The 27,647-nt window shown below is 33.3% G+C and overlaps 1 protein-coding gene, 1 long non-coding RNA gene and 1 other non-coding gene across 3 annotated transcripts; 2 read left to right on the top strand and 1 right to left on the bottom strand.

The window, feature by feature from the left end:
* Positions 1-4,618: 4,618 nt before the first annotated feature.
* LOC133185157 (phosphatidylinositol phosphatase PTPRQ-like) lies at positions 4,619-23,969 on the top strand. Its single transcript, XM_061320215.1, has 8 exons — positions 4,619-4,732; positions 5,539-5,736; positions 12,019-12,194; positions 16,230-16,404; positions 16,804-16,980; positions 22,477-22,608; positions 23,413-23,552; positions 23,892-23,969. Exons 1-8 carry the CDS (start codon positions 4,696-4,698, stop codon positions 23,967-23,969), a joined length of 1,113 nt encoding a protein of 370 aa, XP_061176199.1. The 5' UTR covers positions 4,619-4,695.
* On the bottom strand, positions 6,981-7,053 carry Trnam-cau (transfer RNA methionine (anticodon CAU)). The gene has a single exon. It is a non-coding gene; the product is annotated as a tRNA-Met (tRNA).
* Positions 23,970-24,075: 106 nt separating the features above from the next.
* LOC133185569 (uncharacterized) lies at positions 24,076-27,236 on the top strand. Its single transcript, XR_009720925.1, has 3 exons — positions 24,076-24,163; positions 25,848-25,917; positions 27,074-27,236. It is a non-coding gene; the product is annotated as an uncharacterized LOC133185569 (long non-coding RNA).
* Positions 27,237-27,647: the final 411 nt, after the last annotated feature.

Here is a 27,647-nt window from a genome sequence, read left to right as displayed (position 1 = left end):
AATATTGTTCAGTATGTTTTAACAAAATATTAATACTTTTATTGATATGATACAAAATGTCTCAAAAATTCACTCATGATTCGTGTCCTAAATTTTGACCCCTACCGAGCTTCCATACTAGACACTTCCGGAAAATATCTAAACACAGGTGCATAATGGCAACATGTCCTCTATCACCACTGAAAATTTCAGCGCTCTAGCTTAAGCCGTTTTTGAGTTCCATCACAGACAAGGAGGTCCTCTGAATTTTGTTAAAAGGGCGATAACTTTCGACCGGAAGTGATTGTCAAAAAAATATTTAGCCGGAATTAACTTCAGATAACTTAGCACCAACCCTGAAAATTTGATGCAAATCCATCAACCCATCTCTGAGAAATCGTCTGCACAAAATTTGTGCAGAAAAAAAGAATAATAATAAGAAAATTGAAAAAGAAACATAAGAATAATAGAAGGGTCTTCCGCTGAAGACGGAAGACCCTAATAAGAAACCGAGTAAAAACAATATGTTCCCAAACTTCGTTTGGGGAACATAAAAATGTATGCACAGGGCAAAATGTGAGTTTAGGCGATGTCAAGGTAGCCAGTTAGAATATCTGAGGCGCACTTCGCCTAGGGAATTTTTTAATTTCTTTAAGAATCGTAGACCAGAAAACAATTGTAATCTTAGTGTAGAAGAATTTTTTGAACATTTCAGAAACCTAGGAGTCTGTAAAGATGTTACATATACTGACTTTTTGAATACAGAATATGATATGAATGCTGTATTTGATGAACTAGATGTTAATATAACTGTTGAAGAGGTTGTAGATGTTATAAACTGTTTAAAAAGCAGAAAATCGCCAGGAAAAGATAATTTGATAAATGAGTATTTTAAATACATGTGTGAAGACCTAAGCCCGCTTTTAACAAGAATATTTAATGTTATTTTTGATACAGGTAATATTCCTCTCACATGGTGTGAAGGTGAAATAGTACCTATCCTTAAAAAGGCAGACCCCGATGTAACAGATAACTATAGGGGCATTACCCTTATGAGTTGTATGTTAAAAATATTTACAACTATACTTAATAATAGACTGATGAAATGGTCCGAAAGTAACTCTATTTTAACTGATGCACAGTTTGGATTCAGACCAGGAGTTGGTACTATAGACGCAATTTTTGCACTGCAAAGTATAATTGATAAACGTCTTTCGAATGGGAAAAAACTCTACTGTTGTTTTGTGGACTTCCGTAAGGCATTTGATAGTATTAATAGAAATTATCTTTTCAAAAAGCTCATAACATTAGGGATCAAGGGGAAAATGTTTAACAGTATATGGTCTCTGTATAAGAATGTTAGGAGTTGTGTGAAATATAAAAACAATTTTAGTGACTTTTTAAAAGTAGAACAAGGAGTCCTTCAGGGAGAAGCACTGTCTCCTCTACTTTTTTCTTTATATTTAAATGATTTTGAGAATGCTTTTATCATGTCTAATTGTCAAGATATTAATCTCCAAGGTGTCATTGTTTTTAATGTTATATGCAGATGACATGGTATTATTTTCCAATTCTCCTGAAGGATTACAAAAAATGCTTGATGTGCTTTACTCATATTGTAATGATTGGAAATTATCTGTAAATGTAAGTAAAACTAAAATAGTAGTATTTAGGAAATCTGGTCGATTGAATCAAAGTTTTAAATGGTATTATAATGATGAGGAAGTTGAAGCTGTCAATGAGTTTACTTATCTTGGTCTCACTCTGACATACACAGGTAATTTTCATAAATATCAGGTAAAATTGGCTACTCAAGGGAGGAAATGTATGTTTAAACTTTTGAAGTCTATGAAAATTGTGCATTTTAACTTTGTTACTTGTTTATCTCTGTTTGATACTTATGTAAGTAGTATATTGAATTATGCAAGTGAAATATTGGGATTCCACAAAGGTGATGCTATAGAGAAAATACATTTAGAATATCTCAAAATTATGTTGAAAGTGAGAAAAAATACCTCGTCATTGATGATCTATAATGAACTTGGTCGTTTACCTCTTTTTATTCAAAGGAAAATTCGTATAATAAAGTTTTGGTTAAAATTATTGGAGTCAGAAAATTGTATATTGAAAAGTATTTACCAAGATATGCTTGAAAGAATTGAGACAAATTCTTGTACAAAATATAATTGGTTACTTAATGTAAAATATTTATTATTTTCATTAGGGTTTGGAGAAGTTTGGTATTGTCAAAATATTACAAACAAAAATATATTTTTAAAAATTTTTAAACAAAGATTAACTTACTGTTTCCAATATAAATGAGAGGCTTTTTTTTCTTCGTCATCAAAGTGTTCTGTGTATAGATATTTAACAAATAAGCTGTGCATGCAATCTTACTTAATGAAACCTATCCCAACCAAGTATATTCAATTGATTACAAAATATAGACTAAGTGCACATTTATTAATGATTGAGAAGGGAAGATTTACTAATATTCCTAGGGAGAATAGATTATGTTTTTGTTGTCAAATGGAGGTTGAAGATGAGTACCATTTTATATTAAAATGCTCACTTTATCATGAGTACAGGAAATTGTATATTAAAAAGTATTATTGGTATAGACCTAGTATGTATAAACTTTTACAATTATTATCAACTGAAAATGTGAGTGAACTAAGTAATATAGGGAAATTCCTCCAAAAAGCAGAAGCACTTAGAGATTTACATCTGTAAACTAAGGATTTTTTTTAATGTTTGGTTGGAAATATTGGGTGGGTGTATCTATGTCATAGGCAAATAATTACAATCTTCATGTTTGTCGCACTATAGGCATTTCGCAAGCCATGTTCACCCATCTTCTTTATAGCAATTAATTTTTAGCAGGATCTGAATCTTCAAGTCCATTGCTTTTTTTCATTCCTTTCTGTTCTTCTCAATAATGATTTTTGGTTTGTTGCTTTAAATTGTCGTACAGTAGAGGTTCACCTCGAGTTTTGTATTGATTTATCCAGTTTTACAAAAAATATGGCCCTTCGAACTATGACAATTTTTAATTATTCGTTATTATTTGGCCTTTTCATTGCTGTGCTTGTAAGCGAAGCACATTTCCTATAGCATGAGAGTGTTGCCGTATAGACACTATTAATCCCAGAAAAAAGTAGCAATATGATTTTTTAAAATATTTTGTCATGTTTAGGTCACTTTAGCCTTTGGCTCAGGTGAGATTTTCTGAACGAAATTTGTTCGTTGTTTGTCGTCGTTGTTGTCGTCGTCGATGTTGTCGTTATTGTAATTTTTTCACATTTTCATCTCATTAATCACCGGGACAATTTCAACCAAACTTAGCACAGAGTATCCTTTGGTAGAGGGAATTCAACTCTCATTTGAAGGGTCACACCCTCTTCTAAGGGGATATAATAAAGAAATAGTGACAATTGGGTGGGGTTGTTTAAAGTTCTTCTTCTCAAGAACCAATGAACCACAATAGATGAAATATATCAAATATTCCTGACATAGTATAGATTTCAAGTTTGTTCAAATCATGACCCCTTGGGTTGCATGAAGCCACAATGGGGGTCATAGTGTAGATTCAAGTTTGTTCAAATCATGACCCACGTGGATAGGGTGGGGCCACAATGGAGGATCAAAATTTTTCATAGGAATATATAGGAAAAAATCTTCTTCTCAAAAACAGTAGTGCAATGATTAGTCATATTTATATGGTAGGATCCTCAGGTAGTGTAAATTCAAGTTTGTTCAAATCATGACCCCAGTGGGTAGGGTGGGGCCACAATGGGGGTCAATGTTTTACATGCACAGATTATTATTGATATGTTAAGTATTCTATTCATTTTGTAATTCTTGGACACTTAGTGTACTCCTTTATTTTTTAATTTTTTTTTAATTTCTATGAACATAGTTTATTCAAAAACTTCTCCATGAGAAGAAGGAAACATTTGCTGTGGCCTTCAACTCGATAATAAGATATATAAACGACGTTTTATCGATAAAAACAGTTACTTCCAGTCAAGGTCTAAATATCCTAAATTTTATGGTCGTTATAATGACCTGGTTAGCAAATATAACCTATCAATGGACCGTATTTTTGATTGACTATCTTCAGATAAATTTTAGGCCTTTGCTTTAATACTAAACTCGACATAAAATGTTCCGTCTACCTCATCAATACTTAGGCACACGGCAGACGTAACAGGTCAATAGGGGATGCTTACTCCTTCTAGGACCCTGAACCAACATGAGAAATTTCCGATGGAACATGTTTGAACCTATTTACAGATTTGTATTGTTTGTGGAATTTTTTTTTTTAGATCGGTCCCTGTTTGTTATTTTCACCCTTTTCTTGTATGTGAATTGAAATCGAAATCGATATGAATATGAGGTAAGTATGATACGTATACTCCATATATAACTCGTTACCATTTTAACTATTTCTTGTGTTTTTTTTTACAGATCCACTTCCGCCTGGTTCTATTTCGTACAGTGAAAGTTCATTTGCTCACGACAACCTCACCTTAAAGTGGACTCCTCCATCCAATACCTTTGTTACCAAATATGAAGTGATGATTGACAGAGCAAACCAATTAACTGTAAATGAAAATGCAATGCTCCGTTTTATTGACCCCTGGGAAATACTATGTAGTCAGTATTGTGACAATCAGTGGTACATCAAATGAAACAACTGGTGAAAAGAGAAGCATGGCATACTCTGAGACAATTAGAATTACCCCAACAAGTAAGAATAAATACCCTATTCACACGGAAAGTTTAATTCGAAGTAAACGTAAGTTACTGCGAAATAAATTTGAACCGCGTTCACAAAGAGAATTTGATACTAATTAGTTTAATTCGAATTACTTTATGCGCATTAAATTATTTTGTATTACTTTCGAGTTCACGAACGCTAAACGAAGCTAATTCCAATTGAATTCTGACGCATGCATAACTTTTACGACAGAATTAGGTAACATGCTGCATATCGGTCGGATATAGGTATCTGTGCTATTTTTGAGTGAAAATAAAGGAAAATTATGTTATTCACTAAAATGTGTACAAACACTGTAATATTATGTCAAATGGATCTGATCTGCATAATGTGATGTGATTTGCAAATGACGTCATAATAGCTCTACTGAATATCCAGTACTGTAGAAAAAAATATTGCATATTCACACTATTTTACTTCTCTTTAATTTACTGCGAATTAAACTCTCCTTGTGAACAGGATATAAGAAAAAAATTTCAAATGCTGAAAAACTATCATAACTTCAGTAAAGTTAAGTGATGCATAGCAATTACATTGTCTGCCTGTCTGCTTTTCTGTCAGTACAACAATATCTATGCTTAAACTTTTACAGAGAAAATGTTCTTATTCCTGACAATTTGAAATGTACATGAATCCTGGTCATTTGACTTGATCACATTATTCTGCCAGTATTGAAAATAAACAGCATCATTTGTAAACTTAGAATTCTGGAACCATGATATGCATTACAAAGTATATGCAAAAAGTATATGCATTATGTATGTCACCTTTTTAAGGACCAAAGCCACCTAATGATGTTAGTTGTCCACAACAGCCAAAGGATATCTCTTTAGAAATAAGTTGGGAGCCTCCCACCAACCCTAATGGACAAATTGTGATGTACCAGATTCATATAAATCCTGGAAGTCCTGGAGGTCGCATCATTAACACAACAAATAATGCTACAAGTTACAATGTCATGGGTTTAAGTCCAGGTATTTTTATCCTTTAAATTATTGCTTATTGTGTGTATTCATTGATTATTTATAGTGATTATTTAGTCTATTTCTTTATTTTTTCTCTTCCGTTCAAATCTGATTTTGAACCTGAATGATTACTAAGAGTAGAATAATGCAGAAATAGTGTTCCTTAGTTTCATTTTGATTTCAATGAAATTTAGAAAAGATTAAGTTTAAGATATACACGCTATATAAACGCCAATTTTTTATGTGAAGCAAAATGATTAAATGATTTGAGAAATATGATGTGTAATGAAGAACTAAAACTTTCCACAAAGTTTTACTGAATAAGTCGTTGTAATTACAAAACAATTAAGCAAGATCTGCAATTAAGAATTCTGCCTTTTTCATGAATATTGGTTAAGGAAGTGCGTAAACAGTATACAGACAGGAATATAAAGTTATTACTGGTTGCTTTAAAAGATAAGTATCTTTAAGTGTTAGACGTTTGCCATCGTCAAAAGTTATTTATATACCAACCGGCCTACCTCGTTTTCTTGACGCTATTTTTGTTTATCAGCCTGAAAGTAGCGACAGTGTCACGTGATGCATTAATTTAAATAGAGGCTTTACTTTCCCGGCAGGATATTAAATAATTATAATTTGACATCTTTATAATGCGTTCATTTTCAATTGTGTAATTTACAGTATTTTTGTAACTTTAATTGGTAAACAAAATAAATGAATTTTCAACATTATTTTAACTGACGCAAGTTATAGCGTGTATATATCTTTAACATCATATAAATGTGTTTATAAAAGAAAGAATTTTCTCTTCCACTATAAGAAGTATTAACCAGAAGGTGCTCATCCTCATCTGAGGCACATCTGTATTTATAAATGAGTTATGCTCTAGAGTAGAGAAAATGTATAGACTGCAGTTCAGTAATTGCGAACATCATATAAATGTGTTTATAAAAGAAAGAATTTTCTCTTCCACTATTAGATTGTATGTTGATTGTATGTTGTTTTTACGTCCTATTCGAGAACTTTTCACGCATATAGAGACGTCACCATATACCGGTAAAGGGCTACAAATTTTTACCTTTACTCGGCACTCTGGGCCATTGAGCAGTGAGGGATCTTAATCGTGCCAACGCCTGCCATGGCAGGGGGCCTCGGGTTTTAAGGTCTCATCCGAAGGACCCGCAACTTTCACTCCAAAGTGCCGAGCGCTTGGCGAAGGAACAGTTGCTACTCATTTTTTATCGACCTAAGTCATTCGCGGCCGAGATTCGAACTCACGACCTCCCGATCATGAAGCGGGCGCTCTACCGACTGAGCTACCGTGAACGGTTCCACTATTAGAAGTATAAAACAGAAGGTGCACATCCTTACCTGAGACACATCTGTATTTATAATTGAGTTATGCTCTAGAGTAAAGAAAATGAAGAGAATGCAGTTCAATAATTGCGAATTTCCCTATTTATTATTTGTTGTTAGTTTGTTTGCATGTTGTTTAATGTACCTCTCGAGAAATTTTTACTTATATGGAGAGGCCACCCCTTGCCAATGGAGGGATTCAAATATTAATCTATGCTCGGCACTCAGGGTCATTGATGAGTGAGGGATCTTTTTCGTACCCACACCTACTGCGACATGCTACCTTGGTTTATGCAGTCCGAAGGATTGGTCTTTACGTCCCGCAGTGGATTCAAACCCGCGACGTAAGGATCAACTCCTTACTTTGCGACTCTAGAGCAGACGCTCTAACCACTGCATCACGAGGTCGACCACTATTTACATGTAGTAATAATACGTATGATAAGCAACCTAAGAGCACTAGTCTTATGTTAATTTTCTACCATGAGACTCTGAATAGCATATATATGCTGGTTATGTGTCATAATGTTCTCAACAAGTAGTACAGAACTTAACAGACCAATATCAAAGTCCCACAGTGGATTCAAACCCGCGACATAAGGATCAACTCCTTACTCTGCGACTCTAGAGCAGACGCTCTATATTGATTTATTTACTCTTGTGATTTAGTGCTTTACCATGGCTTATTTTTTATAAATTCATGAATCGAAAAGAATCATCAATACTTTTGCACAGTGTGAAAAAAATATTACTTTCATTTTTTTCACGGTAAAAAAATCCCTAAAAATGTCCTTTTATAGATAAATATATATCATTATTTCACTGTTTTTTTTATGTAAATTCCTTACTTTGAATTGCGGGATAATCCGAGTTGTAACTAATGTTTTAAATTAACATCTTGTAAGGAAGCCGGTTAAATTCAGAATTGGTCCTTAGGTTGTTCGATATTAAAAAAATGTCAAGTGCGGTAAACTTTTATTAGTTGCATAAATCAAAAGTGTATAATATATGTTAAATATGTACAATATATCTATATTTCAGAGATGATGTATAATTTCACTGTCCGGACGATCAATGATGCAGTGGAAACACAAAAAATTAGCGATCCCAGTGAGGCTATCAGATGTTTAACGCAACATGGTGGTATTTAAATGAAATATGAAGATAACGCACAGTATTCAATCTCAAAAGACCAATGAAGCGATAAAAATTTGAAGCAGAGCAAACACTTCAAAATTTAGAGATGGGATCAGGTGCCATGGAGGAGTGAGCATCCCCTGATGACTGGTCACACCCGCCGGGTGCTCCTTGTCATGATCGGGAAACAAAAACCGGAAAAAATCCGTAAACAGTTCAGTGTATAAATAATGGTCTAACAGTTTGTATGAAACACGTAAGTCAGAATTTGACTCAATGATAGGTTGTATGTGCAGACAAGGTCATTGTATCGACCGAAAAACTTACGAAAAGATGACTTCAAAAGAGACTGTTGATATCCTTGTTTCGTCAACTTGTTTGTCAATAGCATGTCTCATTTTTAGAAATTGTTCATACTTAGAGCATGCTCTAGCGTATCGAATCAACTGAGAGACATACACTTTGTTGTTTAAATGTAGGTTACCATAAACGTCTTTTTCTAGTAAAATATCTAAACATGAAACAGATGTGTCAGAATCTTTGGTAACTGTGGTAAAAATAATTACAACACACAAAAAAAATACAGTGTACAATGGCTCATCTACAAATTAAATTACTTTCTTAAAAATCATTCTAATTTAACCACTCTGAAGTTATATAAAAAATCTTTTGATATCACATTGACAATATCTGTATAGTTTTTGGAAACCACTCTTTAGACAACCTGTTTAGATTTGTTGGTTAGTAATTGTGCTCCTTTATTAGCCGATCTATTTTTATACTCAAAATACTCTACAATAGCTACTTCCATTCATATGTCGACTTGATATTTCCCAGTAAGCTTGAAATAAGAGAAACAACAGAGTCTGACACATTTGTGTCATATTTGGATATTTTTCTAGAAAAAGAAGTTAATGGTAACCTAACAACAAAGTTCTAAGAAAACGTGATGACTTCAGCTTTTCCATCGTCAACTTCCCTTACTTATGTAGCAAATATACCTTTATCACCTGCATTTGGGGTTTATGTCTCCCATTGGATTCGATACGCATGAGCATGCTCTACGTATGAACAATGTCTAAAACGGAGCAAGCTATTGACAAAGACGTTGATGTAACAAGGATATCAAGAGTATTGTTTGAAGTCATCATTTCCCAAGTTTTTTGGTCGATATCATGACCTTGTCAGCAAATGCAAACTATCAATGAGTCAAATGCTGGCAGGCGTTTGTCATACTAATTGTTAGGCCATTATTTACACACTGGGTTGTCGACGGTTATTTCCTTTTTTCCCAAATATGACAAGAAGACCACGGCGGGTGTGACCAGTCGGCAGGGGATGCGCACCTTGTCCCACCTCTGAAGTTTTGGAAGTCTCTGTATGCTCTGCTCCCGATTTGTCTTGTTTGAATGGACTTTGAACTTGAATATTGTTCGTTTCTTCATATTTTACGTATTTAAAGCAGAATTCATTCAACACTATTTCATGAGAAGAAAACTCTTTGCTGTGATCTTTACTCATCATATAGATAAAACAATCACATTTCATTAATGGTCAACAATTATCTTCACTTATATGTCGAATCGATATATCCCAGTGCACTCAAAATAAAAGATACCACAGAGTCTGTCACATCTGTTTTTTTATTTGAATATTTTACTGACTAAAGACGATTATGGCCTACTAATAACTGAATTGTATGACAAACGGAATAATTTCAGCTTTTCTAATCCAGAAAATTAAACCGAGTGTTCATAACATATTCTTTTACTACTTCTAAAAATACATTCACCAAAACTGTTGTTAATAGTTATACTGTCATTTTGGCCCAACATGCTTCTTACATGAATTACACAAACAGTTTTGTTGTTGAAGTAGTAAAAGAATGTGTTAGGAACAAATGGTTATGATTAGTAATATTTTCAGATGGCAGCTTATTATTATGGAGAAAAGTTGAGAAACAGTACATTTTTGTGCGCAAAAAATACACTTTTTTCACGAGAAGCACTGTAGCTTCATGCTCGTAACATCCCATTTTTTCCAGACCACAGCTTCATATATACAGCTTTGCTAAAAATGACCAATTAATGTTATTGATGCATGTAAAAGCCTTCAGAGAAGGATACATTTTTTTCATACAGGTTTCATTTTTAAGCAAGTATAAGCATATATTAACCATACTTGTAGAGATTATACATCTAGGGATGCTTGCCTACAGATTAGATGCTGGATCTTTTCTACATTTCTAAATAACTAACCAAGTTAAGATTTATTTTAAGGTAATTATAAGCCCTATGATTACCTTACTTGCATAGATTAACATCAAATGATGCACACTAACAGACTTGCTACTGGTGCTGGAACTAACCTCCATTTTCCAGTTGAGTAACCATGTTAAATTTTTGGGAGCAGGTTCATTCTTAAATAACTATAAACCCTATGTTGACCAAACTTGCTCTGATGCAACTTCTAAAGATACACAATAAAAGAACTGCTTCATTACTCCAAAGGATAGGGTTGGGACACTATTGGTTATCAAAGATTAACATCGGTATACATAGGAAGAATCTTCTCACGAACATCAAAGCCAAGATCAGTTATATTTATATGGAATCATCCATAGGTAGTGTAGATTCAAGTTTGTTAAAATTATGACGCCTGTGGGTAGGGTTTAGTTTCTATAGTCAACCAAAGTTTAACTTGAGTATAAGTATGTAAAATCTTTAAAAATAAAAAATCCTTAAAAAATAAAAAAATAGGAAGGCAATGATTAATCATATTTATATTGAAGTATCCTCAGATAGTGTAGATTCAAGTTTGTTTCTATCTTGGCCCCAAGAGAAATGATTGGGCTTCAATGGGCAATCAGCATTTTTCATGGGTATATGGAAAAAATCTTGAAAATTATCTTCTCGTCAAGAAGAGCAAAGCCATGATCAGTGTTATTTATATGGAAGCATTCTTAGGTAGTGTAGATTCAAATTTGTTCACACCATGACCTGAAGGTATAAGGTGACACCATAAGTGGGTGATCAAAGTTTACATAGGAATAAAAAGGAACAGTAAAGTCATGATAAGTCAGATTTATAAAAAAAACATCATAAGATTGTTCAGATTCAAGTTTGTTCAAGTTATGATCCCCAAGGGTAGGGTTGTGCTACAATGGGTGATCAAGTTTTACACTGGAATATATAGAAAGAAGAATCAGCTAATTTAGACCAAGAGGGACCATAGTTACTTAGCTTAGGTGTGCGTTGTGGCCTATAGACCTTTTGTCGTATGTCTAACAGTATAGAATTCGACTCTGTTACTTTAATTCATGTTGTGTCTTAAGTGTCAAACTCTTTGAATGGAAAAGAAAAAATAAAGAGTTGGTTGTGTGTTTATCACCATAGAATTTTAAATAATGAAATGATTTAAAGTATTTGGTTGTTTGTTTGGAAATTGAAACATTGATGTTGCAGCTGTTGCAGAAAATGTACATATCCCGCATACCAGGTAGTTTTTTTTTCTGCAATAGCTGCAACATTAATTCCTTTGCTAACAAATGATATAATCGTTTATATTTATATAGAAGTCTAAAATGATCATATCAAATAGAAGATTTATGTATTATTATATCATTTTGTTATAATTCCATACTCTACTGATGCGAACTGCAAATCAATAAAACTTAATTAAATAAGTCAAAATTTGATTTGAAAAAAAATCAGAGATTTTTAAGAATTTTTTCAAGAAATTTTGGAACAAGATAGTTTTCCTTGAAATATTGCCATTCTTATTTACTTTCAATTTCAGTATCTAGCCCTCCAACTTATTTAAGTATCTATGAAATTGGGAGCAGAGTTTTCAAAATTAGTTTTGAAATACCTGAAAATGTGAAGGGCCAGTTAGCTGCATACAGAATCGTTATTTTGGAAGGATCCACATGTGTACAAGAGATTTTTCTTGTAGGAAACTGTCCACAATGTATGGTAAGGCACAGATCAATATACAGAAATATTCAGTCCTTTTCCATTTATGTAATTATTTCTTGAGTGGGACATGGTTTTTGTTATGAATCTAAAGGACTAACAAAATTAGTTTAAAAATCCTGTCTTGAGAATTTTGAATATTTTTTCTATTACATTTTTTGCTCTTGTCTGTTTTTATAACAGAGTGTTGCAGGCTATGACATCGTAACTGAGTGGTTGTGAGACATAGCTAGGTCAGAGCAAAAAGGATTGAGAGATTGAAAATTGTAAACATGAATTTTACCAACAACCTGAGGAATTCTAGGCAGTTTTAGCCATGATTCTTATATTTTTTACAGTTGAAAATATATATCTTTGATATTTTTACTGAAAAAATATCACTTGTGTAAATATCACTTTTATTCAAGGGATAAATTACAGTATTTTACTAATAAAATGTAAAAACTTTTTTATCTGTCTTGAAAAAATCTGTCAATTTTCAGATGTAACCACTCCTAAAATCCTTAAACTCTAAACAAAGCATAAAAATGTTATCGACTCAGTGGAGTAAATATCAATGTGAAGCAGTCCTCTCTGAATAATATGCTTGTGCATGATATTATAATTATAAGGGCCCCGCTCTATAGTGATCAGTCTGTCCGTCCGTCCGTCCGTCTGTCCGTCCAATATCTCTTGTCCGGAGCATATCTCCTCTCTCCTTGGCCCAATCTGGCTCATACTTCACCCACAGAAGGTCTATGGGTAAAGGGTGTGCAGTGACCTTGAAACATGTTTCTAGGTCAAAGGTTAAGGTCATAGCAGAATTATATGAAAAATCCTTGTCCGGAGAATATCTTCTCTCCTCTTGGTCCAGTGTGGCTCATACTTCACTCACAGAGTGCCACTGGTCAATGAATGTGCAGTGACCTTGAACAAAGTTTCTAGGTCAAGGGTCAAGGTGAAAAATAGCCTCTCTGTTTAAATTCTTGTCTGGAGCATATTTTCTCTCTCCTTGGCCCAATCTGGCTCATACCTCACCCACAGAGTGCCTTTGGTTAAAGGGTGTGCAGTGACCTTGAAACATGTTTCTAGGTCTAAGGTTAAGGTCACAGCAGAATTATATGAAAAATCCTTGTTCAGAGCATATCTCCTCTCCCCTTGGTCCAATGTGGCTCATACTTCACTCACAGAGTGCCACTGGTCAGTGGATGTGCAGTGACCTTGAACAAAGTTTCTAGGTCAAGGGTCAAGGTCAAAAATAGCCTCTCTGTTCAAATTCTTGTCTGGAGCATATTTTCTCTCTCCGTGGCCCAATCTGGCTCATACCTCACCAACAGTGTGCCTTTGGGTAAAGGAAGTGCAGTGACCTTGAACCATGTTTCTAGGTCTAAGGTTAAGATCATAGCAGAATTATATGAAAAATCCTTGTTCGGAGCATATCTCCTCTCCTCTTGGTCATGTGGCTCATACTTTACTCACAGAGTGCCACTGGTCAGTGGATGTGCAGTGACCTTGAACAAAGTTTCTAGGTCAATGTCAAAATAGCCTCTCTGTTCAATTTTTGTGTGATGCATAATTTCTTTCCCTTAAGTCCAGGCAGCCTCAAACTTAACCAATTAACTTAGGGTACGAAACATTTGTGATTTTCCTTCCATATTTTGATACAGGATGTGCAACATTCGTAATTTTTGTGCCGTTTTTTGATAGAGGGTATGGAGCACTCGTGATTTTCGTGCCATTTTTTATTATAAAAAGGATGACATAGAAGCCCTTTAGACTCAAACAACACATCCCTTAATAGTACACAAATGTTCCTCTTCAAAATAAACCCTTTTCAGCTACCTTACATTTTTATGTTCATTGCTGAAAGCGGGGCCCTTTGAGATGGCCACCATCTCAATGATATCTAGTTTCAACTCATTTCAATATATTCATTTATTGTATATATAGAAAGCACTTAATCAAATCCATTTTTTTATCGCTTTTTTTTAGCGATATTCAATTGTAGCAACCGTTCACGTTCAGTCGGAAGAGCGTTCGCTACGTGATCGGGAGGTCGTGAGTTCGAATCTCAGCCGCGACTGACCTAAGTCGATAAAACATGGGTAGCAACTGTTCCTTAGCCATGCGCTCGGCACTTTGAAGTGAAAGTTGCTGGTCCTTCGGATCAGACCTTAAAAACCGAGACCCCGTGTCACGGTAGGTGTTGGTACGATAAAGATCCCTCACTGCTCAATGGCCCAGAGTGCTGAGTAAAGGTCAAAATTTTAAGCCCTTCACCGGTATAAGGTGACGTCTCTATATGAGTTCAAAGTTTTCGAATGGGACGTAAAACAACACACAATCAATCAATTTTAACGATCTCAGAACCCTCGCTAATAATGCCAATATTGAATCCTTGCTAAAACTTTGCTTACATGTATATGGTATTATATCATAGGAGCTTAGAACTTATGACACCCCTCCCCCCCCCCCCCCAGCAAATATAGTTTTCAAAGTTAAAGTTTTGAAGTAGGTGTCTTAACCACATCTGGAAAAAAACTTGCATGGATGATATATCTAGGAAAGTTATATACCATACATGAGTTGAATGTCATTTAAAGCTCACCTCAAGAGCAAACCTCAAGATGAGCGTATGCTATATCCTGGTGTTGTGATCAATGTCAGCGTTGGCAACCCCGTTAAAGTGTAAGGAGCAGGTCCATTTCCAAATAACTATTGAAGCAAAGCAGGACCAAAGTTGCATGGAAGATGCATCTAGGGATGAAAACTGCCAGATTTTCTTTGGATGCTTGATCTGGGCCCTGTTTTTGTTTGTTTGTATGTTGTTTAACGTCCCTCTAGAGATTTTATCACTTATATTGAGACGCCACCACTTGCCGAGAGCTGCAAATTTTGTCCTATACTCGGCACTTACGTCCATTGAGCAGTGAGGGATCTTTTTCGTGCCAGCACCTACTGCGACACGGGACCTCGGTTGATACGGTCTCATCCGAAGGACCAGTCTCCACGTCCCACAGTGGGATTCGAACCCGCCACGTAAGGATCAACTCTTTACTCGGCGACTCTAGAGTAGACGCTCAAACCACTGCGCCAGGCGGGCGACCTCAATTTCCAGATGAGTAAAAAGTTAAATTTGAGGAGCAGGTCCATTACAAAGTAACTATGAACCCTATGGTAAACTTGCATGGATGATGAACTAAGGACGCTTAATACCAGACATGCTTTAGATGTTGGATTCATCCTTATTTTTGTGAATGTGTGACCAGGTTAAAATTTTTGATGCAGATTGATTTCCAAGTTACTTTATATAATCCTAAATCTTAGTGTAAAAACTTGCATGGATGATGCATCTAGGGATACACTCAACCAGACTTGATCTAGATCCTAGATCTGATAAAATTTTTCTAGATTATTTAATAGGTCATTTTTCCTAACAAATTCATTTTCGAGTAACTATATAAGGGCTTTCGAAAAAGTTAACCTTAACTGTTGCTCTAACTTTCATCCTGTCTTTCTCTTTTAGGCTTAATTCAAGGTCTTTTAGTCGTATTTTTTTGTTTGATTTTTATATGAATCAAGGAGCCGAATTTGGCAATTAACAGACCTTGTCCAATGCATTGATGATGCATCTAGGGATGCATCGTACCAGCCCTTCTTCAGAAGTTAAATCTGAACCAAATTTTTCGGATGATTGAACAGATTGATTTTTTAAAAGAAAGTTTGTTCCTTTTTTAATAAGCCTTGGCTTAAATGACCACACTTTCCAAACTTACATGGATGATTTTTTTCTTTAATCTGTCCCGACTATTATTTTCTGGACGAGTTGGTACGTGATAAATTTTGGAGCAAGCCTTTTTCAAATAATAATACGTAAATCCTATCACATAACAAAACCTGCATGGATAGTCTACCAATAAGGTATAAAGGGATTTGTTCTTTTGGATGCTATATTTGGCTTAATTTGGTTTAGGACTTCATTGCTTCATTTGCAGGTGATGATATTTGAGATGAGCTATGCTTTTTTTTCATCACTGAATTGTTATACGTTTTAAGAGTTTAGTTGACTGTGCAGACCGTCAGTTCGTCCTAAAACCTGATATAACCCAGCCTGTGGTACACCAAGTAAAAGGTCTAAAACCATACACCCACTATGTTGTTAAAGTGGCTGCAGTGAATGGAAACGGAGAAGGACGCTTTAATATTGCAACAGTGAAGACTGATGAAGAAAGTAAGCAATTACATGAATGATTTAACTCTTCCATAAATTCTATGCATCTATTAGAATTGGAAAACAATATCCAAAGTCAAAAACTCTATACTATTTAAAAAAATTTCAACGAGATAGTATTAGTTTGTTGTGAATAAAATTTTTATTTTAATAATTTCTTCATTGTTAAAATAAAAACAAGGACACATCATTTAGCTGGTTAATAGGAGATAAAGGGGTCAATTTTGTGAAATAAGTGTCCAATAAGATGAACAGATTTATATAGGCTTCATGTGTTTGCAAAGTTTTTGAGAAAATTTATTTAAAATGAAATGCCCTAAGGCTGGCTCTTACATATACTGACTGTGAAATACCTCTTGTTATTATAACCTTTTTTACCTCTTACTTAATATTATACAGTTCCACAAAAACCTGGACATATAAGTTCAACTAATATAATGGCGAAGAGTCTGACGTTGTCTTGGGATGTAGCAGCCCCCTCACCTGGCAACACAACGTACACTATATATGTGTATGAAGGAACTGATGATACTGGAACCAACTTTAACCGGAGACAACCAAAACTAAAAGCATACGGTTTGTTTGAAAGTTCATTTTTATTTAATTATGATGGCAAAAAATTTATGTTCGATAATTTGTGCCGTTAGTTACGCGTTTTTTTTTTTTTTTTTGTTTTTTTGTTTTTGTTTGTTTGTTTTTTTTTTTTGCCAGCTCAACTCATTAATCTTTATACAAGGCTTTCCAAGTGTCTTTTAATGATTGAACAAGATGTTTTTGTGAACATTTGTGTCATATATGCTTAATTCTAAGTGACCTCTAAATTTTAGGTGCCAGCTATCTCGTTATCCTAAAAATCTAGTAGCCAATGTTTTATCTACCTGAAGGGTACAATATTCTCTGACTTCAAAAACAGCTTGAGATATTTGATATTTTCAGGTTTCAGCACTTTTGGATTATCTCACCTTTTCAGTTAAATTAGAACATAATTTATAAATTATATGTTATAAATTAGAACACTAGATTTCAAAATATTATATTGATTAATTGTAAAAAGCAAACAGTTGTGCTGTATTTGAAATTTCAAATAAAAAAAAATTGTTTTGAAATGTCAAATTCATTTTACATGCACACATCTGCTGTATATTCTGGACTTCGATGAAAATAGTGAAATTGCTCTTTTTTGTTTGTTTTGTTTGTTTTTTTGTTGTTTAACGTCCCTCTCGAGAATTTTTCACTCATATGGAGACGCCACCACTTGCCGGTGGAGAGTGCAAATTTTGACCTATACTCGGCACTCAGGGCCATTGAGCAGTGAGGGATCTTTTTCGTGCCAGCACCTACTGCGACACGGAACCTCGGTTTACGCGGTCTCATCCGAAGGACCGGTGTCCAGTCCCACAGTGGGATTCGAACCCGCGATGCAAGGATCAGCTCCTTTCTCCGCGACTCTAGAGCAAATGCTCTAACCACTGCCCCACACGGGCGACTCATTTTTATTTGAAACTTATCCATATTTTTCAGATCTTAATAATAATTTACACAATTTTTTTTTATTCTTTTATAAACCATAGGGTATGATGTCTATGAAAATAGCATGGCCTTTTGAGTTGGATGTTCGGTTCGTATATTTTTTAAAAGCTGAAAATCGTCAAAAACTCATCCATAATTTTCGGATATTAATAATAATTTGCACAAAAATGTTTTTATACTTTTATTAGCTACAGGGTATGATGTCTATGAAAATAGCAAAGTCTTTTGATTTGGCTGTTGGGTTTTTATATCTTTTAATAGATGAAAATCCTCAAAAAATTTATATTTTCAAGTTTTTGCAAATTTGGATTATCTCCGTTTCAAAACTAAAACATCTTACTGGACATAAAAATATTCTGATTTATTGTGACAAGTAACTAGTTGAGCTGTTATTTGAATGAGCAATAAATATAATTGTGATTTCTTTTCTGATTTTCTTTTTATTTAAACTTGAATATTGGCAATTTTGCAAAATTTTAGAGGACATTTCAGCCATAATATGCTGCAAACAGTGTTTCTGTTGCCATGGAAACCAGACACTGATTTGATAAAAAAATATTTTATTTTAGGAAGTTACTAAGCATACTCTACCAGCATGCAAAGTTAAAAAAAATGGAAATCCTTCATATGCCGCCCCCTACTTGATTCTTACGTGGAATAGTATTTAAAATGATTCTAAGTAATTAGGGCCCCTCAAAGATTTGCGGGTGCCCTATTGTAATCATTCTGACTGTCTGTCTGTCCGTCTGTCATTCTTCCATCCACAAATTTTCTGTTTTTTAAATAACTTTTTATAATTGTCCTATTAAGTTCAAGTTTGGTATGTTGTTTGTATAAGCAGTAAGATTTATTATAGTTATAGGTTTGATTTTTAAAATTTTTTTTATATCATCTGATTTGGAGGTGGGATGGTGGGGTAGATTCCTAACTTTATGTTAGAATGAATAGGCAAAGAGAAATAACTGTTAGAGATGTTCCTCTTTTAAACTTAAACTTGAAAATAAGGTCAATCATGGATATTGTTTGCATTCACAAAAGTTTGGATTTTTCATATTGTTCATACTATTTTCTGTAAAACGAAATATTTTATTGAAATATTTCATGGAATTTCAATGTTAAAAAAGATAGAGATTATATATATATATATATATATATATATATATATATATATATATATATATATATATATATATATATATATATATATATATATATATATGTCAATTTTTGATGATGCCTTACGAAAAATTCAAGGAAACTATTAAATAATAGGTACGGCCATTCTATCATTGCTGAAAATGTTCTTATTGTAAACTTAGAATAAAATTAAAGATTGCAAACTCAAAATAAAAGGATGAAACAGTAGTACAATTAATACTTTGGGATAAATTATCTTGTCTGCTGTAAAAAAAATCCAGTAAATATCTTAATCTGTCAGATTAAGATTAATTAACACCTATGTTTGCAAGTGCTGCTTGCTTGGAAGGTAAAGCCTGGGTTAGGATTGCATTCACCAAAGGCTGTCATTTCAAAAATTGCTTGCTTTATTCTGATTTCAATACATTCAGTTAAAGTATTATATAATAATAATATATTTTACTCCCTTAAATGAATACAAATCTTCGCTAGCCAACGGTTTCTGATTGGTCCGCTACTCGATCTTCTCACAAACCCTTGGCCTATGGTGCTGTCAAAAGTTGGGTTTGTTTACGTCGCACGATCTCGAATCTTACCACACACACAGACTGCGTCATCAACAGAAATAAAAAGCGAATTGAAAAATTAAAGTTTTTGGAGGATAATTAACAAGAAGGAATCGAGCAATGTTCATTTGCTATTTAGCATGCAAATCTCCATCTCCAATATAGATTCATGATCATATTATTTGCTCATCAACTTAAAATTGGATGACAATATAGCTATTTATAGAATGACATGTTATCGTTTACTCGTGTTTTTCGTTCCCGAGACTAAAGAGTCAAGATATAGTTATCGTAATTTGCAAAAAGCAAATGATGATTGATCGAACGGTATCAATCAACTCCAATCATAACTCGAGAAAAAATATCCCAATTTTTTTAGCACCGCAGGCCAAGAGGATTTGAGAAGAGTAGCGAATCAGAAACCCATGGCCAGCAAAGATGATAAATGCAAGGATATTATTAATTTCTAATAGGTAGTTAGATATTATCCTTCGTCATTTCGGATGTATACAGTTGCTATTTCAGATTCTTCATAATTTTTTAAATATCCTTTTAAATTTTTCCTTTGTCAAATTCTCATTTTTTAAGTTGTATACCTCTGCGGAGCCCTTGCTGACCAGTCAGTTTTCTACTTGAGAATTGTTTAAATGATATTCATTTTATGCTCTTCTATAAAATTAAAACCTAACACGAACTTGTAGATGATATCTTTAATGAGTGTGAATATAACTGGCAAACATTTGACCACATCACCCATCCAATTTACGACATTTCACAATTGTCAGTTTTCTGGAGTCAAAAATTACCTAGGCAGCTAATATCTTATTAAGCCTTATTTAGCTCTGTTCGCACTGATGCGACGCAAGATTTTGTTCCTACGATCTCTGTGAAAACAAACAAGATAACAAAGTTAACACAAGACATGTTCATTGCTAAAAATGATTATCTCCACTTTAAATTTTTTTGCCTCTTAGAAAAAAAAACATTTTGAAAAGTTTAAAGTTCTGAAATATGACGATCGCCAAGTCAATTAAAAATGCTCAACAATTTGGCATTTATCAAAATTTTAGGCACCTATAAAAAGCTTCAGGTGCTACTTAGGTGCAATCAAGGCCCTGCATAAGGCCATGAGATCAAAATCTTAATACCAAAAGAAAGGTTTGTCACCAGGAATACACATGTGAATTTCAAAGCCCTAGCACCAACCATTCAGAAATTATAACCAAGGTAAATTTTTCCCAAAGTAGTCAAACTACAAATTCAAGGTCATGAGGTCAAAAATATTGATACTCAAAGAAAGGTCTTTTCACATTAAACACACAGTCATGTAACTATACTGAAACGCAAAAGAAATGCAACATCCCTTTTAGAAAAATAAAATCAGATATTAGGGTATAATTCTGTCATTTAAAAGTAAGACATCCTTAACATTGATTAATCAGTCGTTTTACAGTTTAATGATTTTCAGCCTAGGCCTGTACCTGGAACAAAATCTGAGTCCAACGAAAATCATAATTCCATGTTTGATAAAAAAGTTGGCAATACTGTGGAATCATTGTTCATGGGGGACCAATGTTCGTGAATTTGTGGGTCACCCTTAAACACGAATTTACTTTCCCAAGAACAATTATTTTGTAAATATATATATTTTTGGAACCATTTGAATATACAAGTTACCCACAAAATTACGTCCCTGCGAACCAATAAAATTTTGATTACCAACGAACAATGACCCCCATGAATTAAAATGATTCCACAGTATTTTAGGCTTATAACAGTTTGTTTCTGTTCATCAACAATATTGTAGAAGTATTCAAAAAAGTTATCAGTAGAGAAAAATGCTTTTGTTTTTAACTTATCATCCCTTGGCAACTGAGGTGGACGGTACATAGATATAGTAACACGCTTGTGTGTGTGAGGGTGTGTGTGTGTGTGTGTTGTTAGTTTGTCCTCGTGTGGGTAAAGGAAGTTGCGTAATTTGCATCGAGATTGATGTCAAATGCTACCTTGGTATATAGATGTGCTAGGGGATGCTCCGCTTTGCGTTGCCCTTGTTTGGTTTTAGAAAATTAAGGGCAGATTACTTAAACTTTATAAAAAAACCCATAAAATTAGAATTCTTCCATGCAGTCTACAGAGGGTCCCTAAAGGCAGAAATTTTTTATCGGGTGGTAAATTCCAGGTGAGGGAGGGGCTTATTTTGTACAGGTGTGAATGCCTTGAGGGCTAGCAGTCTACCTGTGGTCGTTTGTCTCCCAATCCCTATACACAGAAAGTGATTTAATACACAGTAGAATACCCAAGAAATCAAACTTTACCTGTGTTGGGATTTTGAGATGATTTTAAATTAGAAATAAAAAGTTGTAAATAAAATTTAATCTCAATAATATTAATAATTTGTAATTGAATGTGTGTCAAAGCGTCCCCACCCATTAAAAAAATATTATTATTTAAAGTATTTGTTGAGCTTTGAAAAAAGTTATACCTAATTTTGATATGTATTATCATAATGTATATCATATTTATTTCAAATACTAAATATATTATCAAGCTAAAAATTCCATAGTAATACAGCTTCTCTATTGTTTATACCATATAAGGTAAATATCAAAGGATCAAAAGTCACCATTAGTGCCAAACAAGGTGTACAGGGTATACACAGGGACTAATAAGTAAATGTCAATCAAGTTCTAGCACCCAATGATGTACCTTACTGCACTTGAATGACAAGGGTACACAGACCAGGTATTTTTGAAGGCGGTGCTTAAAATCTCTGCCTTTAACTGAAGATAATACAGAATTTACTTCAATAACTTATTTTTTTTACATCTTAGTTTAGGTTTTCACCAGAAGTCAGTGTCCTTAGATGAACTGGAGGAATACTGGCCATATAAGTTCAAAGTAGATGCTGCTACAATTAAAGGGAATACAACATCAGATTTATCAGATATTGTCAGAACAAAACAAGCAGGTTTGTCTTTCAGTTATATAGTACTGCTAATATAATGATTCTATATTTCGTGGTTTAGATTAACAATTTATATAAAAATGTATAACAGAATATGAGGAAGTTATCTGAGGAGACAAATTGTCATTTTAAATCTATCCTTTTTGAATCACCTGGGTCTTAAACAGTAGATAGATATATTATCCCCAGGTAGTGCAATTCGAGTTTATTTTCAGATTAAAGTTCAGATCATGCCTCCACGGTTTAGATTGAGGTCACACTAACTTTATAAGGAATCAAATTTTAATCTACAAACATTCCCAATCTGTGATGATTTAAAGAGGTTTGATCCTGAGCTTTGAGCAGATTTTGTCTGGACCTTTATATCTAGAATTCTGCATCATATTTTAGTTCTTGCATTTAATTTAAATTCCACAATGCAAGTTAAACTGCATTCAATTAAATACCCACGATGAAATTCCAGATAAAAAGCATTAATTGAGGAACCATATTATGTGGCGGAAGGTTTTTGAGAAGAAAATGATCAATTTTTCGAAGTAATTACAGTATGTTAAGTTTGGATTCCTATTTTTCCATGCAGCCTGCACACAGAATTATTTTGTGCAGTGAAATATTTTATGTTGGTCCTGAAATATTAATTAAGATACTTTTTTATATATGGAGTGAAAAATTTTCATGGCTATAAATAGGAAGGGAAAAATCATTTTAAATGGACTTCTTTGTTTAAAATACTATCCTCCTTTGCAAAGAGGACTGATAAAGACTTCAGTGATGATACTTATACTGGTATTATTTTTTGACATATAGCACCAGGACAAGTGGAAAACTTGACTGTCAAAATAAAAGTTGGAGACTACAGAACAGCATACGTATCTTGGAGCATACCATCACTGAAGGAGTGGAATGGTGTCTTAGAAAACTATCACTTCAAAATCAGTCATAAAGGGGTAAATTAATTTGAAATATTAAAAAAGAAAATTCACATGACCTGAAAGCTTAAGTTTTGATAAAATATAGAAAAATACCAGCTGTTGAACTGTCATTTTATAACAGAATATTGCATACAGGGTACCCCTTTTGTCCAGATAACTTCTCCTGCAGCTTTCTAGATGAATCTTTATTTTGCAGAACAATTGTACACACATTAGAGATGTGAATATTGCTAGGACTTTAATTTTTGATAAAATAGAGAAAAATACCAGCTGCTGAACTAAGTCATTTTTACAAAATATTGCATATAGGGTACCCAATTTCATTGTCATTGTTAAAAATATTATGTGTAACAGGAAGAGAGAAAAAGTATGTCTGGACTGGGGATCGAACTTGGGATCCCTGCATCACTAGTAAAGTGCTTTACCTACTGAATTAGTTATCTTTGACCATACCATTACGTTTGCAAACAATGAATTGATTTAACTGCGTTCTTCAACTTAGATTAAAATATTTGACATTCTTTCTTTTGCAGACAGAGATCACAGGAACAATCCCAGTCTCTCTCTCAACACAACTTGTTGAAAAAAATTTCACAGTTGAACCAGAGGAAGTGTATTCTGTAACGGTAAATCTTCATCATATAATCAATTTAAGATTTCGCTGTTAATTTGTTAAGCGTATTACTTAACAATAATTATTTAGATTTCAATTTTGATATTTTTGCCAATGCACATTTTGGGGTTCTGGCTTCTCCATCATTTCAAATTTAACTGTGGCGCAAGACTTACTCGAAGTGCTAATATTTGTGAAGGAACCACAAAATAAATTAAAAAACACGCAGCCCCTGGGAATCGATAGTTTAATACTCAAACGGCATTAATTACTAGTTTTGAAAAAAATGATTGATAAATTCAGCATATGTATGTATAACTAATACTGAGTAGACGGTGTGTAAAACAAAAATGAGGATGTTTCCAAAATATCCGTATTCTGTGAAAAAGGCACCCTCTCCAAAACACAAACGCACTTATGAATAAACAAATATTAGCTTAAAGAGGTTCAATCCTTAGCTTTTGAGCAGATTTTTTTTACCTATATTTCTGAAATTCTGCATCATATTTAAGTTCCTACGTTAAAGTCGGATTCTACATTAGAAATTAAACAATATTCAATTAAAAAATTGCGATTAAATTCTATACAAATAGAAATAAAGCAGGAACTATATTTTGTGGCGGCGGAAGGTTCTTTAGAAGAAAATGATCAATTTTTCCCTTTTAAAGTATTTACAGTACGGTTACGTTTAGACTCTTCCACGCTGATTGCATATAGAGCTATTTTGTGCAGTGAAATGTTTCATACTGGTTCTAAAATATCTGTTAAATTAATTTTATGAATTCTATCATCATACTGTGAAAAATATAGTCAATATGTTCTGAAAGTCTAGGAAAAAACTGAGCCAATTTTAACTTAAAATTTACACTTTTTTAATAATATCTAATAAATTATTTTATAAACCTCCATTTTTTATTTTCTTTTCTGAATTTATAGGATAACTTTGATCAATCTGCTTAAATTCAGCAGGTTTAAAACTTAAAATTAATTTTCCTGCTTGTTATATTTTTAATGCCAGAATAATTACAATTTGTGAGTGCAAAAAGGTCAAATAATTGAGCAATTTGAAACTTTTTCCTTATCGCAATTTAAGTAAATCCTTTTTTTTTTTTTAGATGGAATAATAGTATATTTTGTCCCATGGTGTATTTGGATAAAAATATTGAGGCGAAAACTTCGAAGATGTGATTTTTGAAATAGACACAATTTCAAAAAGGTCATATTAAATGTACCGTAGCGTCAAAAGAAGCATATTGACCCCCTTAACATAAAAAAATTCTTAAGACTTTAAATATCGGGATCCAACCTCGTTAAATACGAGGGCCGTTCAAAAATTACGCGGACTCTGCTATTATTTACTCTTACAGACGTCACATAGAATTGAAATTTCACAGGAACATATTTCTTAAAAATTCCAATAAATTCTTGGTAAAAATTTTTGATTTTATTTAATATCTCATAAAATTATTGCCGTTTTGATACTGCTGATGATGATATACGGAGCACGGCAAAATGTTGAAAAACAAACATGCGGTATCCAAAATTTTATTCATTTATTTTTCATATTTCACGATATTATTCAACAATTTTCTCTAAAATTTCTTTTTATTGTTGTATAATATTGTAAAGTATATAGTTATGTCTATACTGTTCATCAAAATGTCTCAATAATATTGACTTGTTTCCTTGTTTTAAAGGTGTATGTGACAAATAATGAGAGTATGGCAGGTCAGGATGTCTCACAAGACTATATCATACCTGCTGGTCGTGAGTATTCTTGTGCTCTCTATATTAAGCTTATTCTAATCTATTATATTAGAGAATTTCATCGTAAGCATTGAATTGTTACTCATGTGAGCTGAATGCTCAAGTATGCTTTTCTAATCAAATTTTGCCTGGCGTCCGTCTGTTTGTCCATCTGTAAACTTTTCACATTTTTGACTACTTCTTAAGAACCACTAAGCCAATTTCAAGTAAACTTGCCACAAAGTATTCTTGGGAAAACACCATTAATGGTTGTACAAATGAAGGGCCACATATTCGACAATGGTATGATAATGATGAATTAGAGAAAAGTTAATGGCATCTTTTAAAATTCTTCTAGACCGGAAAATTTGTTCATTTTACAGTGTAAAAGTTTCTCTCTTTTCAAAAGATAAATAAATACCAGATAATATGGAAGCATCTTCAGGTAGTGTAAATTCATGTTTGTTCAGATTGTGATCCATGGGGGTAGGGTGGAGTCACAATGAGGGATCAAAGTTTTAGATAAAAATACGTAGGAAAAATCTATAAAAATCTTCTTCTGAAGAACAGCAAAGCTGTGTTTAGTCATATTAATGTGAAAGCATATTTCAGCAGGGAAAGGGAGAGGCACAGTGGGCAATCAAAGTTTTATATAGGAATACATAGGGAAAAATCTTCTTCTCAAGAACAACAGAGTCATGATTAGTCATATTTATATGGAAGCATCCTTAGATAGTGTAGACACAAGTTTATTTTAAATTATGACCCCTGTGGTAGAATGGAGCTACATTATATAGGCAATTAGAGTTATGCATAGGAATATATAACAGCTGTTCTGACAAATTATCATGCAAAGCCAATGTGTTGTATTCAATTTGTTGGCAAGACCAGGTACTAGCTTTTACATGAAAATTATATCCAGTTAAAAAAATATGCATATGTAATGAAAACTTTCCTATTCTATCATATTTAACAACATAAATCTTATAACTACCAAAGGGAAATGGTACATTTGACAGGTGATATTATTAGTTTTCCTTCATTTAATGGATGAAAATGACATGAAGATAAAATTTCTAATTGTGTCGTAAGATATATCAAACTACTTCTTATTTACTTTCAACCTAGAATAATTTAAAGTGTAGAATGAAACCTTATTCTTTTTCTCCACTTTTAGCACCTCCAATAGACAACAACATAGAACTGATAACAACTACACCTGGTGAACACAATGCATCACAACACACAATCACAGTGGAAGTTAGCGTAGATTTCTTCAAAAGTGATTTAAATGGAAAACAAGTTCTATTTGGAATTGCAGTGTGTGAAAAATCTAAATGTTTAAGTAAGTTAAAAGAATTGTTATAAAAGTACAGTTTTGTGGTCTGATTATTATGCTTGCAAAAAATGTTGATTTATCCCTTTTATGTATTTATTGTATAACAGTTTCTCTTTTTTCAAAAGATAATTATAATTTCCAGTTTATTTTTCTTTAGAAAGAAGGAGAACTAAGAAATTACTATTGTGTCCACAATATCTAGGAAGACAAGTGATGTTGCACATGCACAGTAACTTTTATCAATTTAATCGAAAACATGGGATCCCCCTAATGTTTTAAGAAACTTGTGTGTCATCTGCTTTATAGCATCATTAAAATTAATCTAAGGAAAGTAAGTTGTTTATCTGCTACTAACATTAGAGTTCAGGCATTTAACTGCAAAAAAAAAAAAAAAAGAACCAAAAAAAAATCT

Source organism: Saccostrea echinata, unplaced genomic scaffold (assembly GCF_033153115.1).
Source record: "Saccostrea echinata isolate AGI-Se365-2 ecotype Australia unplaced genomic scaffold, CSIRO_AGI_Sech_v1 ptg000012l, whole genome shotgun sequence".
NCBI lineage: Eukaryota > Metazoa > Mollusca > Bivalvia > Ostreida > Ostreidae > Saccostrea > Saccostrea echinata.
Note: the sequence above shows the minus strand (reverse complement) of the source record. Positions and strands in the feature narration are given on the sequence as shown.

Bases quoted from the DNA above. Each gene is read 5' to 3' on its own strand.
- LOC133185157 (XM_061320215.1), top strand. From the start codon at position 4,696: ATGGCATACTCTGAGACAATTAGAATTACCCCAACAA. The intron at 4,733-5,538 runs GTAAGAATAAAT...CACCTTTTTAAG, and splicing joins AATTAGAATTACCCCAACAA to GACCAAAGCCACCTAATGAT. The intron at 5,737-12,018 runs GTATTTTTATCC...TTTCAATTTCAG, and splicing joins TGTCATGGGTTTAAGTCCAG to TATCTAGCCCTCCAACTTAT.